Here is a 15,724-nt window from a genome sequence, read left to right as displayed (position 1 = left end):
GATCAACAAATGGAACAGACTTCCAGAGCTGTGGAGGCCAAAACCCTGGGATCATTTCAGAAACAATTGGAAACAGTAATGGGGTGTGGGAGAATTTGAAAGCTGAACGACCTGATCGCAGGTATTCCTTCAACACCAGTGACACCCTGAAGGGGGGAGAAAGAGATTTGCTTCTTCATCTTGATAGCTTTCCTGAAATAATGGATCAGAGACTAAGAGTGCAAAAGTGGAATTGATTGAAAGGCCTGGTCAGTTTGGGTGGTACTTGGGATAAAATCGTGACATTTCACCTCTGGGGCCAAGGTGTGAATCCAGCCCACACGGAGGAGATGACAGGTATAAGGGCATGATGTATGAAATTAAATTGGAAAGACTCAACCCAATGCCCAGAAGTGGGGCTCCCAGTAACGTTACTTCTATTCCTGCATCAATGTGTTGGGTAGGTGACCCCATTTTTCAGAAGTTTGGAGGGGGGTGGGGGAGAAAAGAAAAAAAAAGGGAGATTTTTGGGACCCCAAACAAAAAACATGTGCAGGGTCAAAGTTGCCTGGACCTGGGACTCTGCTAGTCTCAATAATTGCTGCAGCAGTAACTGATGGGAATATCTGACCTCTCACTCGGGTTCATGGTTCAGTCATTGTTGACCAAGGAATCGAGGCAGCTTGACTCTGCATTTAACCCATGGTGTACTTGATCCAGGGGTGAGAAGTGGACGGTATAGACAGCGGACGTGCACTGCGTTCTCCAGCTCCGCACACCCCCGTAACCTCTTGCACAAAGCTGTACCGATTTTAAAAAAGGAAAGACAAAGCACTCAGGATGTGTCTTTTTTGCTTCCTTTATTGCCCGGTTGGTCACAGATCAGTTCTTTTAGTTGAACGGAGAGGCACTTTTTGCTGACTGCCCTTTTATTCGTCACCTCTTGCCTGTGCCCGCAGGAAGCTGGCCTTTCGCTGAGCGACACGATCCTTCCGCTGGGACAGGGACAATTTAGCACGGTTCCATCTGTGGGGAAAACAACGGAAGGGGGTGAGTCCCAGAGAACACTGTGTGCACACGCCATCGATCACTATGGTCCCTGCGCCAGGGAAGGGCAAATCCAATTAATAACCCAACAAAATCCAGCTTTCTTCAAAAGCTGTGTATATAAAGGGACCCATTCCCTGGACTGCAGTCAGCCAGTAAAAGGACACCAGACTCTCATTTACTCTTTACACAGGACAAAACGCAAGGTGCTGGATGTTTAAACTCCAGCAAGTTCCCTTTTGTACATCCATTCAGGCCAGTTGTCAGCGTGCAGGATATAACCGTGTTGGTGCTGCAGGCCGTTACTTTGCTCAATGTAAACTCCCCCCCCCACTCTGACCCAGTCACCGAATGCCAACACTCACCGCTTGGGTTTGACAACGCTCTCCTTCGGTTTCTTCTCGTGAATGGGGTTGGCACGGATCTGGTGGTGTGCTGTTTTGTAAATCCCCTCCATCTGCAGGAAACCCCACAAACAGCGGTCAGTTCCACACATTAAGTTAACATGGAAGGTGTTGCCTCCTTCTGGGGAAGGACAGAGATGGAAGGGAGGGGCATACACGAGTCACAAATAACCCCCCCCCCCCAATAAATACAACATGAGTAACGTGGATATTAGAACAGATGGCAGCAAAGCAATGCCAGTCTTCACTCAGACACAAGGCAATGTCCCATATCACACAGGACCAACAGCCAAAGGCTAATAGCCCAAGGCTCCCTGTTAAAACTCAAGTACAGATCCCACACCTAAACATCAAACTGACACGAGCAGACCCCCCGGGGTACAGACCAGGGTGGGGTCTGCTCATGGGAAGCAACAACATCTGACGTTTGCTGAATGCCATTCAAAGCAGGAGAAAAGACTTTGAGAGAGCAAGGGCCCCTTCTTTCTGAGCTCTTCTCCAGCAAGGTGACCGGACTCTGACTCTCCCATCGGGTGGATAGATGAACCTGCCACACTCCATATATTGACCCATCCATAGGGACAGGAGGAGGCCATTCAGCCCCTCCAGCCTGTTCCACCATTCAATGAGATCACGGCTGATCTGTATCCTAACTCCATCCTCCCTCCTCGGCTCCATCTCCTTTAATACTCTCGGCAGCAAAATTCTATCGATCTCAGATTTAAAATTATTAATTGAGCATCGACTGCTTTTAGAGTGAGTTCCACACTTGTCCCACCCTTTGTGTGAAGAAATGTTTCCTAACTTCTCTCCTGAATGGCCTGGCTCTGATTTTAAGGTTCTGTCCCCTTGTCCTAGACTCCCCCACCAGCAGAAAAAGTTCCTCTCTATCTACCCTATCAATTCCTTTTAAAATCCTAAAAACCTCAATCAAATCACCCGTTAACCTTCTATATTCCAGGGAATACAATTCCAGGTCTAGTTTATGGAATCTCTCCTCATAATCTAACCCTTGGAGCCCTGGTAACATTCTGGTGAATCTACACTGCACTCCTTCCAGGGCCAATCTATCCTTTCTAAGGTGCGGTGTCTAGAACTGTACACAGTGCTCCAGATGTGGTCTGACCAGGGCTTTGTACAGCTGTAGGAGAGCTTCCTCCCTTTATATTCGAGCCCTCCAGTTATAAAGGTTAACATTCCAGTAGCCTTCTTGATTATTTTTTATACCTGACAACTGCATTTTAGTGATCTGTGGACATGGATTCCTAAAACTCTTTCGAGCTCCACTGTTCCGAGCTTTTCACCATTTGATTAAAAACTCACATCGATTCTTTCTTGGTCCAATGGATGACCTCACTCTTACCTGCGTTGAAATCCATCTGCCACAGTTTTACCCACTCATTTAATCAATCAATGTCTCTCTGTAATTTTATGCTCCTGTCCCCACTTACTATTCCACCAATCTTTGTGTCATCAGCAAATTTGGATATATGGCTCTCTACTGTGGTGTCTAAGTCATTAATAAATATAGTGAATAGTTGAGGCCCCAGCACAGATCCTTGTGGGACACCACTAGTCACTTCCTTCCAACTCGAGTACATCCCCATTATCCCTACAACACACTCAAGATTGTTAAGCAGCAATGTGGCATTACTCTAACCCACTATCAGTCCACAGTAATCATTAGAGCCAATTATCCACGGCCTGAGTTAAAGTTCTTCCCCTTCAAATACTGACCACATAGGAGCTGTAGTCCACCTTCAGAATAAGGTAATCTATCTGCCCTGAAAAGAGCTCCAAACACCATACCCCAACCAGACAGCGAGCTCACACACTGACCATTGGAAATACTGCCTAGAACCCAGTCAACACATTCAATGATCACAAGGCTCAAAATACAGGCAACAGTTAGAGCACATGGAGAATGGACCATCTTACTGCTCATTGAATCTCTGACTCGCTGATCAGACAGGCCCAAAGTTAAACCCCTACATCAACCTAATCGCACCAGCGTTACCCACTGATCCATAAACAACCACAGGCCAGGGATTCAGCAAACCTCACTGCAGGCACCTCTATCAGACAGGTTCAGTCAGGACTGTGGCAGTTCCCCCAATAAGAAAGGGGGGTTAACACTTGCTCAGCTCAGACACACAGTACTCACAATGGTCTAAAGCTAATCACCAAAAGTGGGTCCCTGGGTCTCACCCCAGCCTCATCTCAATGAGCCACACAACCCACCGGCCTGGAACCTCCTCTTCCACCAGCTACCCAACATTTTACATTTGTTACAATTAAATGGGCAGTAAATTCGGGACAGCCTACGGTCATTCTCATCAGGCAAAGCTCATACACAGGAACAGTGGTGCAGTGATTCTGCTACTGGACCAGTAACCCAGAGGCCTGGACTGACAGTCCAGAGAATGTGAGTTCAAATCCCACCAAGATAGTTTGAGAATTTGTATTCAAAAACAAATCTGGAAATAAAAAGCTGGTATCAGTAAAAGTGAACATAAAAACCCAACTGGTTCACTAATGTGGGAAGGAAACTGTCCTGGCCTGGGCCTATACATGACTCCACTCCCACACCAGCTTGGTTGACTCTTAACTGCCCTCTGAAGTGGACCTAGCAAGCCCCTCAGTTGTAACAAAGCACTACAATGTCACCCGACAGACTCACCCCACCACTACCATCTCAGGGCCACTAGGGAGGGACAGTAAGTGCTGGCCTGGCCCAGAGAATGAATTGAAGAAAAAACCAGGAGGTGAGAGGAGGATTTGGGCCACAATGTCAGTCACACTTTCCCAGAAGTACGGAGAAGCTGCAAGCATTCGGGCAAGTAAATAACCCACTGAAAACTCCACCCGAGCATCGCCCTGCACAAACTCAACCATTCGCCCCCAGAGCACTGGGCCGCTGCACAGAGCGAGGGCACTCACTGTTTCTGGGGTGATCCCGTTCTTGATGTACTGGGAGAACTGTCTCTTGTAAATATCCTCGTCCTCCTCAATCAGCTGCCGCATGTAGTCTGCGATATTCAGCCCAAAGATGTGGCGGCGATGTAGCTCAGCGTTGAATTCTTTGCTCTCAGAGTCGTAACCTGGGAAACGCTTAGTGCTATCGCAATAGAGGGAAAGAGCACAAGGGGTCAACACAAGAGGCCCGGGAATCACCAAACGCTCCAACATGAACAAGAGTGTTAAACCTGTTCGTTAACTATCCAAAACCTGTCCTATTAGGAATGAGAAATTTAAAAGGCACTCTGTATTCAGATATTAATTTATATATCTTTATATAGTAATACATTACATTCCTGAATTCCGATGGCCATGTGTGTAGTGGAAGATGCTGATGTAAACTAGTCACTCTGATCACACCCACTCACTAGTGGTGACACAGCGCCACCACTGGCAGGAGGAAGTAATTACAGTGTGACAAGTTTACATAGGCAATTTTCATTCTAAACCTGGGCACACTTTATAATGGAAATAGAAATAAGGACAGAACATATGGATTTAAAAACGAAGGCTGAATTACGTCTGCGTGCCCGGCTCCAACTATTCCTCTTGTCTCTAACCCACTTCACCCGAATTCACCGCATGGTTCAGCGTCTCGTGTACATGACCACAGGAGACCGATTCGCTACACTACAGGAGTCAGGAATCAATGTTTACACGGTTTTCAGTCCCCTTGTACCTGTGTGGGATGGAGAGCCCCCCATCGACTGCCCCCTTCATTGCTCCAAACGCCTTGTTTCCTGTGGTGGTCCGGGTGAGGCCAGCGTCGAGGTAACAGCTGAAGACCGCAGGCTTCCCAGTGATGCTTTCTTCATTGAATTCGTCACCAGTCACCTCCACCTGTCCTTCATACAGCTTATCCAGTCCAAACTTATTCAGCAGCTGGAGGGGGGAAGGTTAGAAAGCAAGAGGTCTCCATTACATTCAAATTTTTAAAACAAATGAAGTTTCTTAAAGGCCACACAAGGTGTAAAACGACTTGTATTTATACAGCACTGAGACCTGTCTTTAGTCGGAGACGAGACCATTCAGCTCCTCAAGCCTGTTCCGCCATTCAATTAGATCATGGCTGATCTGGATCTTCACTCCATCTACCCACTTTCTGTAACCCTTAATCCCCTTACCCAACAAAAAAAATCGATCAATCTCAGTTTTGAATTTTTCAGTTGACCCGCAGCCTCAACTGGGGGAGAGAGTTCCAGATTCCCACTCCCCTTTGTGTGAGGAAATGTTTCCTGACATCACCCCTCAACGGCCTGGCTCTAATTTTAAGGTTCTGTCCCCTTGTTCTGGACTCCCCCCACCAGAGGAAATAGTTTCTCTCTATCGACCCTATCAAATCCTTTAATCATCTTAAACACATCAATTAAATCACCCCTTAATCTTCTATACTCGAGGGAATACAATCCCAGTCTGTGTAACCTGTCCTCAGAATTTAACCCTTTTAGCCCCGGGCAGTCAGGGCCTTTCTTAAAAGGCTCATCTTAAGGACAGCAGAGCATTCCCTCAGTACCGGGTCACATGGATTATCTGTCCAGATCCTGGAGTAGGACTTGAACACATAACGTTTTAATTCAGAGGCCAGACCACTAAGTCCCACTTGGGAGGTCCCAGGTGCAGGACTAACTGAAAACACACCTCCCTCCTCGATAAACATTACATTTCTCATTAAAAAAATTAAACTGCTCAACAACTTGCTGCAAAATTCACCATTTCAAATGTTTTCTCCTCCAGCAACCCCCAGTTCATCGAGAGCTTCCCCCACCCTGTAATTAATAAGATCCTAAAAACACTTTTAGGGATTACAAATGTTGACAATAATGTACGAGGTCATCCACATCCACATGGCCCCTCCCCCACTCCCTCCCAATGCCCCCTCCCCCCCAATACACCCCCCAATGCCCCCTCCCCCCACCTCCCTCCCAATGCACCCTCCCCCCCAATACCCCGTCCCCCCACCTCCCTCCCAATGCACCCTCCCCCACCTCCCTCCCAATACACCCCCCAATGCCCCCTCCCCCCACCTCCCTCCCAATGCACCCTCCCCCACCTCCCTCCCAATACACCCCCCAATGCCCCCTCCCCCCACCTCCCTCCCAATGCACCCTCCCCCCCAATACACCCCCCAATGCCCCGTCCCCCCACCTCTCTCCCAATGCACCCTCCCCCACCTCCCTCCCAATACACCCCCCAATGCCCCCTCCCCCCACCTCCCTCCCAATGCACCCTCCCCCACCTCCCTCCCAATGCACCCTCCCCCCCCAATACACCCCCCAATGCCCCCTCCCCCCACTCCCTCCCAATGCCCCCTCCCCCCAATACCCCCTCCCCCCACCTCCCTCCCAATGCACCCTCCCCCACCTCCCTCCCAATGCACCCCCCAATGCCCCCTCCCCCCACTCCCTCCCAATGCCCCCTCCCCCCCACCTCCCTCCCAATGCCCCCTCCCCCCCAATACACCCTCCCCCCCACCTCCCTCCCAATGCCCCCTCCCCCCACCTCCCTCCCAATACACCCCCCAATGCCACCTCCCTCCCAATACACCCCCCTCCCCCACTTCCCTCCCAATGCCCCCTCCCCCACCTCCCTCCCAATGCCCCTCCCACCCAATGCCCCCTCCCCCACCTCCCTCCCAATGCCCCCTCCCCCACCTCCCTCCCAATGCCCCCTCCCCCACCTCCCTCCCAATGCCCCCTCCCCCACCTCCCTCCCAATGCACCCTCCCCCACCTCCCTCCCAATGCACCCTCCCCCACCTCCCTCCCAATGCACCCTCCCCCACCTCCCTCCCAATGCACCCTCCCCCACCTCCCTCCCAATGCACCCTCCCCCACCTCCCTCCCAATGCACCCTCCCCCACCTCCCTCCCAATGCACCCTCCCCCACCTCCCTCCCAATGCACCCTCCCCCACCTCCCTCCCAATGCACCCTCCCCCACCTCCCTCCCAATGCACCCTCCCCCACCTCCCTCCCAATGCACCCTCCCCCACCTCCCTCCCAATGCACCCTCCCCCACCTCCCTCCCAATACACCCTCCCCCACCTCCCTCCCAATACACCCTCCCCCACCTCCCTCCCAATACACCCTCCCCCACCTCCCTCCCAATACACCCTCCCCCACCTCCCTCCCAATACACCCTCCCCCACCTCCCTCCCAATACACCCTCCCCCACCTCCCTCCCAATACACCCTCCCCCACCTCCCTCCCAATACAACCCCCAATGCCCCCTCCCCCTCCCAATACAACCCCCAATGCCTCCTCCCCCCAGCCAGGTGCCCCCACCTTCCCTGTGCCCCAACACCCCCATCTCCCTCCCAATGCCCCCGCCAGGTGCCCCTGCACCCCCATCTCCCTCCCAATATGTCCTGTCCTCTCCCCTCCCCTCCCCCCCAAAAGGTGCCCTACACTCCCACCTCCGTTCCAACGCACCCCCACCCAGGGTACCCCGACACACTACCGCCCCCACCATACACCCCTGCCCCGAACTGCACCAACACACCATATACCCACCCAGGATACCCACACCACCCCACAGGTGCCCCAACACACTACCTCCCCAACCATACACCCAACCCCAGGTGCCACTATTCCCCCTCCCCCCCAGGTGCCCCAACACAACCCCCCCTCCATTTAGTAGGGTGTGCTCTCCCTCCCACCCTGTTCATTATTGAAGGTCCATAGTGTAGATGGGCTAGAATGCTTTTCACATTAAAATAACACCACACGCTGCACATCGGAAACCTGAGAGTAATGTGCTGGGGCAGGTAAAAAATGGCACAGATCCTGGCGAATGGGAAAGATACAAAGATCAACAAAGGGTCACAAAACAGATGGTAAGAGCTACAAAAAGAGAGTATGAAAAGAAACTCGCAAGGGATATCCAAACCAATACAAAGAACTTTGATAGTTATATTAGGAAAAAGAGGGTGGTCAGGAGCAATGTTGGCCCCTTAAAAACTGAAAGTGGGGATACTGTCATTGACAATGGGGAAATGGCGGACATGTTGAACAATTACTTTGCGTCAGTATTTACAGTAGAAAAAGAGGATAGCATGCCGGAAATCCCAAGAAAACTAATATTGAATCGGGGACAGGGACTCGATAAAATTAACATAAGTAAAGCAACAGTAATGAAGAAAATAATAGCACTAAAGAGTGACAAATCACCAGGACCAGATGGTTTCCATCCCAGGGTTTTAAAGGAAGTAGGTGAGCACATTGTGGATTCAGGAACTGTCCCTCTAGATTGGAAAATTGTACATGTCACTCCGCTTTTTAAGAAAGGAGAGAGAGGGAAACCAGGGAATTATAGACCAGTTAGCCTAACATCTGTTGTGGGGAAATTGCTGGAGTCTATAATTAAGGATAGGGTGACTGAACACTGAGAATTTTCAGTTAAGCAGAGAGAGCCAGCATGGATTTGTGAAAGGTAGGTCGTGCCTGACAAACCTGATTGAATTTTTTTGAAGAGGTGACTAAAGTAGTGGACAGGGGAATGTCAATGGATGTTATTTATATGGACTTCCAGAAGGCATTTGATAAGGTCCCACATGAGAGACTGTTAGCTAAGATAGAAGCCCATGGAATCGAGGGAAAAGTACAGACTTGGTTAGGAAGTTGGCTGAGCGAAAGGCGACAGAGAGTAGGGATAATGGGAAGGTACTCACATTGGCAAGATGTGACTAGTGGAGTCCCGCAGGGATCTGTCTTGGGGCCTCAATTATTCACAATATTTATTAACGACTTAGATGAAGGCATAGAAAGTCTCATATCTAAGTTTGCCGATGACACAAAGATTGGTGGCATTGTAAGCAGTGTAGATGAAAACATAAAATTACAAAGCGATATTGATAGATTAGGTGAATGGGCAAAACTGTGGCAAATGGAATTCAATGTAGACAAATGTGAGGTCATCCACTTTGGATCAAAAAAGGATAGAACAGGGTACTTTCTAAATGGTAAAAAGTTAAAAACAGTGGATGTCCAAAGGGACTTAGGGGTTCAGGTCCATCGATCATTGAAGTGTCATGAACAGGTGCAGAAAATAATCAAGAAGGCAAATGGAATGTTGGCCTTTATATCTAGAGGACTAGAGTACAAGGGGGCAGATGTTATGCTGCAGCTATACAAAACCCTGGTTAGACCACACCTGGAGTACTGTGAGCAGTTCTGGGCACCGCACCTTCGGAAGGACATATTGGCCTTGGAGGGAGTGCAGCGTAGGTTTACTAGAATGATACCCGGACTTCAAGGGTTAAGTTACGAGGAGAGATTACACAAATTGGGGTTGTATTCTCTGGAGTTTCGAAGGTTAAGGGGTGATCTGATCGAAGTTTATAAGATATTAAGGGGAGCGGATAGGGTGGATAGAGAGAAACTATTTCCGCTGGTTGGGGATTCTAGGAGTAGGGGGCAGTGTCTAAAAATTAGAGCCAGACTTTTCAGGAGCAAGATTAGAAAACATTTATACACACAAAGGGTTGTAGAAGTTTGGAACACTCTTCCGCAAACGGCAATTGATACTAGCTCAATTACTAAATTTAAATCTGAGATAGATAGCTTTTTGGCAACTAGAGGTATTAAGGGATATGGGCCAAAGGCAGGTATATGGAGTTAGATCACAGATCAGCCATGATCTTATCAAATGGTGGAGCAGGCACGAGGGGCTGAATGGCCGACTCCTGTTCCTATCTGACGGCACCTTCAATTTGGCTTCACGCCCGAACCCCAAGTGCAAACACACCGCAGTTTGGTTGTAGACAGTGTGAACGCAGCCTCACCATGGAGTCAGAACGCAAGCAGACACCGGGCCGGTGCAGAATGAAACACCAACACGGGAGCATCACCCCCTCCCATACACACATATCGTGCAAATATATCGCCCTTCCTTCATCGTCGCTGGGCCAGCATCCTGGAACTCCCTCCCTAACAGCCCTGTGGGAGAACCTTCACCACATGGACTGCAGCGGTTCACCACCACCTTCTCAGGGGGCAACAAATGCCAGTCCTGCCAGTGATGTCCATCCCCTGAGAATCAATAACTAATTAATAATTAAATGGAAACGGTAGTCTGCTTTACTCCAGCACCAGGTCCAGTTTATAACTGGACTTACACGTAGCCGGCTTAAACATGCAGTGTGACAGTAACATCAGTTGTACAGCCGGAGGGTCCGGTCACTGCTCAGGGAGACCGTGGTTCGAAGGTCAAACGTGTCCTTACCCGACGGGCAAGCAGGAGGCCGGTGCAGTATGCTGCCGCGTAGTTGGTCAGCCCGACTTTCACGCCATATCTGGGGAGCTCATGAGAGTATGCAGCACACACTATCATGTCTCCCTCAATTTTGGCGAACGCTACCTGCAAACAAAAGAAAAAATGAACTGGATCACATTTTATATCAAAAAAGACAAAGCACACAACCAGAAAACAGGAGGCAAAGCACAGGGACAGTCAGATCTTCCTGGGCAAACTCGTAAACAGTGTAAAACAAAGACAGAGCAGCAGGGCTCCCTCAGCACCGAGCCTCCGACAGAGCAGCACTCCCTCGGCACCGAGCCTCCGACAGAGCAGCACTCCCTCGGCACCGAGCCTCCGACAGAGCAGCACTCCCTCGGCACCGAGCCTCCGACAGAGCAGCACTCCCTCGGCACCGAGCCTCCGACAGAGCAGCAGGGCTCCCCCGGCACCGAGCCTCCGACAGAGCAGCAGGGCTCCCCCGGCACCGAGCCTCCGACAGAGCAGCACTCCCTCGGCACCGAGCCTCCGACAGAGCAGCACTCCCTCGGCACCGAGCCTCCGACAGAGCAGCACTCCCTCGGCACCGAGCCTCCGACAGAGCAGCACTCCCTCGGCACTGAGCCTCCGACAGAGCAGCACTCCCTCGGCACCGAGCCTCCGACAGAGCAGCAGCTCCCCCGACACTGAGCCTCCGACAGAGCAGCAGGGCTCCCCCGGCACCGAGCCTCCGACAGAGCAGCACTCCCTCAGCACCGAGCCTCCGACAGAGCAGCACTCCCTCGGCACCGAGCCTCCGACAGAGCAGCAGCTCCCCCGACACTGAGCCTCCGACAGAGCAGCACACCCTCAGCACCGAGCCTCCGACAGTGCAGCACTCCCTCGACACTGAGCCTCCGACAGTGCAGCACTCCCTCGACACTGAGCCTCCGACAGTGCAGCACTCCCTCGACACTGAGCCTCCGACAGAGCAGCACTCCCTCGACACCGAGCCTCCGACAGAGCAGCAGCTCCCTCGGCACCGAGCCTCCGACAGTGCAGCACTCCCTCGGCACCGAGCCTCCGACAGTGCAGCACTCCCCCGGCACCGAGCCTCCGACAGTGCAGCACTCCCCCGGCACCGAGCCTCCGACAGTGCAGCACTCCCCCGGCACCGAGCCTCCGACAGTGCAGCACTCCCTCAGCACCGAGCCTCCGACAGAGCAGCACTCCCTCAGCACCGAGCCTCCGACAGAGCAGCACTCCCTCGGCACCGAGCCTCCGACAGAGCAGCACTCCCCCGACACCGAGCCTCCGACAATGCAGCACTCCCCCGACACCGAGCCTCCGACAGAGCAGCAGCTCCCTCAGCACCGAGCCTCCGACAGAGCAGCAGCTCCCTCAGCACCGAGCCTCCGACAGAGCAGCAGCTCCCTCAGCACCGAGCCTCCGACAGAGCAGCAGCTCCCTCAGCACCGAGCCTCCGACAGAGCAGCACTCCCTCGGCACCGAGCCTCCGACAGAGCAGCAGCTCCCTCGGCACTGCACTGGGGAGCGTCGGCCCACATTTTGTGCTTGTGCCTGAAGTGAGACTCGAGCCCACGACAGTCTTGTCTCTGAAGCGAGTGCACTACCCACTGAGCCACAGCTGACAGCGACTGCGCACGGAACACACAATGGACCAGGTTACTCAACTAGAGGGGGAAGAGGGGCCCGGATATTAAAATGCACATGAAAAAGTCTGAACACAGCAAAATACTCTGTGAAAGAGGATGGGGAGGGGAAGACTGGCCTGAAGCGTCAGAGTCTGACCATCGACAGCTGGCCAATGAAGGCAGTGTGGCTGGAGGTCCCAGCCACTGTTAGCCAATCTCCTGTGGTGATGCACACGGAGAATAAAGACCAAGTAAAGTCTTCAGGCGAGGCTGGGTTACAGGACCGGGAATAATCGGACCAGAGCAGCTGACGTAATTCAGCCTCCATTTCAATGCCACACACACTTGTTCTTAGGTTTACATTTCCTTTATAAACACCTTTCTAATGGTAACTGTCTATGTCATCGTCACGCTGTAATTACACCCTTCCACCACTGTTGGCGCTGTAGCACAGCCACTGGCAAGAGTTATATGGAAGTTTACAGCTCAGGCCGTTCGGCCCAACTGGTCTATGCTGGTGTTTATACTCCACACGAGCCTCCTCCCACCCTTCCATTCTCAAAACGATCTATTCTTGCTTTGAGCTTTTTCATGTGACATTGTTTTATATGTACGAAAGCGAGTCACTTCCCAGCTTTCCGAATGCTGAATATTCCAACTTTCTGCTGTGGGCACAGGTCTATCAGAGTCCCTTTATGGTCAGAATGCAACAGTTGTATCTCACTAAATCTTTCCCTAAAATTGTTTCTTGTTTTTAGCTGTCTCAGAAAGCAATGCCTAAGTTTTACCCGGTGCAATCTGTAATTGCAGGGTGATTTATATAGACAGTTCCCAGTAGAAATGTGCCATTCATCACAGTAACAGTTGGCAGGGTGTGCACAAGTGCAGTTTTTAATCTATTACGTAATCCAACAGCATCTTCACTATTCCCAATGGGTTTGCCTCCACTGCCTCGTTATTCCCAAACATGTGAAGTTTTTCTTGATACTTTTCAATTTTGTACCATGGAAGTGGATGAAAATAACTTTAGAACAGCTTAAAAGCACAGGAAATAGAATCATAGAAAGATTACAGCACGGAAAAGGAGGCCATTCGGCCCATCGAGTCCGTGCCGGCTCGACGCAAAACCAATCCAGCCAGTCCCACTCCCCCGCCCTATCCCGGTAGCCCTGCAATTTTTTTTCCCTTCAAGTACTTATCCAGTTCCCTTTTGAAGGCCATGATTGAATCTGCCTCCACCACCCCCTCGGGCAGTGCATTCCAGATTCTGACCACTGGCTGTGTAAAAAAGTTTTTCCCCATGTAACTTTTGGCTCTTTTGCCAATCACCTTAAATCTGCTTCTTGACTCTTCCACCAATGGGAACAGTTTCTCTCTATCTACTCTGTCCAGACCCTTCATGATTTTGAACCTCGATCAAATCTCCTCTCAACCTTCTCTGTTCCAAGGAGAACAACCCAGCTTCTCCAGTCTATCCATGTAACTGAAGTCCCTCATCCCCTGGAATCATCCTAGTAAATCTCTTCTGCACCCTCTTTAAGGCCTTCACATCTCTCCTAAAGTGCGGTGCCCAGAACTGGACACAATACTCCAGTTGTGGCCGAACCAGTGTTTTATAAAGGTTCATCATAACTTCCTTGCTTTTGTACTCTCTGCCTCTATTTATAAAGCCCAGGATCCCGTGTGCTTTTTTAACCGCTTTCTCAACCTGCCCTGCCACCTTCAACGATTTGTGCACATATACCCCCAAATCTCTCTGTTCCTGTACTCTTTTAGAATTGTGCCCTCTAGTTTATATTGCCTCTCCTCGTTCTTCCTACCGAAAATTATCAACTCGCATTTCTCTGTGTTAAATTTCATCTGCCACGTGTCCGCCCATTCCACCAGCCTGTCTATATCCTCTTGAAGTCTATCACTATCCTCCTCACTGTTCACTACACTTTCAAGTTTTGTGTCATCTGCAAATTTTGAGATTGTGCCCTGTACACCCAAGTCCAAGTCATTAATATATATCAAGAAAAGCCGTGGTCCCAGCACTGACCCCTGGGGAACACCACTGTACACCTCCCTCCAGTCCGAAAAACAACCGTTCACCACTACTCTCTGTTTCCTGTTACTTAGACAAATCTGTAATAGAAGCAGCATTCCAGTCCTCAGCGAAATTTGAAGGGCTGAATGATCCTGACACCTCATCACTGCTCCCCCACCCACCCCAGTAAGCCTCTCTTCTCCCATATCCCCCTCCTCCTCCTCTCCGCCCCCCGTTAAACCTCCCTTCTCTCTCTCGCCCCCCCCCATTAAACCTCCCTTCTCTCTCTCGCCCCCCCCATTAAACCTCCCTTCTCTCTCTCGCCCCCCCCCATTAAACCTCCCTTCTCTCTCTCCCCCCTCCCCCCATTAAACCTCCCTTCTCTCCCCCCTCCCCCCATTAAACCACTCTTTCTCCCCCCCAGACAGGGTCTCAGGATCACAGTCAGTCAGTCAGTCAAATTCCATCCTCATTCGGTGAGATTCAGTGACTTTTATCACAAATTATGTGGAAATCACTTTGCGCGACTGTTCATTTGATTTAAATTTTTGTACACTTTGAGATGAATGTGGTTCTTCCCATTTCAGGTACCAGGTCCTCCCAGGGCAGGCACAGCACAGCCAGAAACAGGGTAAAGCTCCCCTCCACTCTGCCCCAACCATCTGCCTCAGTCCCGCTCCCAGCACCGTGGCAAGACTCCTTTTCTCAGAGCGAGATTACGGACACAGAACCTGCTCGAGACCCCTCTCCACTCCGAACCTCACTTCACGTTGGACAGAGAGGGAGGGGGGGGGGACTTCCAAATCTGCCTGGATTTGAACCCAGGTCCCAGGGGTGGAAGGGCAGGGTCAAATCCACCGCATCATCCGAGTGTTTCTGCGAAGGTCACAGCCTGTGTCCTGGGTACGAGCCCCACTCTGTCCAACAGCCTCGGTGAACCCCCCTGGGAATAACACGAGACCCAATATTCACAACAAAACTATGGCCATTGAGTGGAATTCCGGTCTCTCCTCTTACCTGGCAAACTATATCCCGGTTTGAGATCCGTACAATCATTCGGTATTTGGGGGTGTTGTACTTGTTCTTATCTTGAACCACAAGTCGCTTGCGAGCGAAGTAGTCAGTCTTACCCTCTGAGGAGTAACAGTGACACAAGGTCAGCAAGAGAAACACACGATAATTACAGGCAGGAAAAGAGCCCCCGCCCCCGGCCCAATCCAGGATCACCAGCACCCCCCCATTCCATCAAACCTGCCCAATCCAGGATCACCAGCACCCCCCCCCCATTCCATCAAACCTGCCCAATCCAGGATCACCAGCACCCCCCCATTCCATCAAACCGGCCCAATCCAGGATCACCAGCAACCCCCCATTCCATCAAA

The 15,724-nt window shown here is 51.1% G+C and overlaps 1 protein-coding gene across 1 annotated transcript; it reads right to left on the bottom strand.

Moving 5' to 3' along the window:
* Positions 1-822: 822 nt before the first annotated feature.
* LOC137305043 (large ribosomal subunit protein uL18A-like) lies at positions 823-15,486 on the bottom strand. The gene is made up of 6 exons (XM_067973810.1): positions 15,360-15,486; positions 10,668-10,802; positions 5,128-5,330; positions 4,371-4,548; positions 1,392-1,483; positions 823-1,005 (listed from the first exon to the last, which is right to left on the bottom strand). Exons 1-6 carry the CDS (start codon positions 15,396-15,398, stop codon positions 909-911), a joined length of 744 nt encoding a protein of 247 aa, XP_067829911.1. The 5' UTR covers positions 15,399-15,486; the 3' UTR covers positions 823-908.
* Positions 15,487-15,724: the final 238 nt, after the last annotated feature.

The sequence above is a fragment of the Heptranchias perlo genome, chromosome 39 (assembly GCF_035084215.1).
Source record: "Heptranchias perlo isolate sHepPer1 chromosome 39, sHepPer1.hap1, whole genome shotgun sequence".
Taxonomy (NCBI): domain Eukaryota; kingdom Metazoa; phylum Chordata; class Chondrichthyes; order Hexanchiformes; family Hexanchidae; genus Heptranchias; species Heptranchias perlo.
This window is presented reverse-complemented; position numbering and strand designations above follow the sequence as displayed.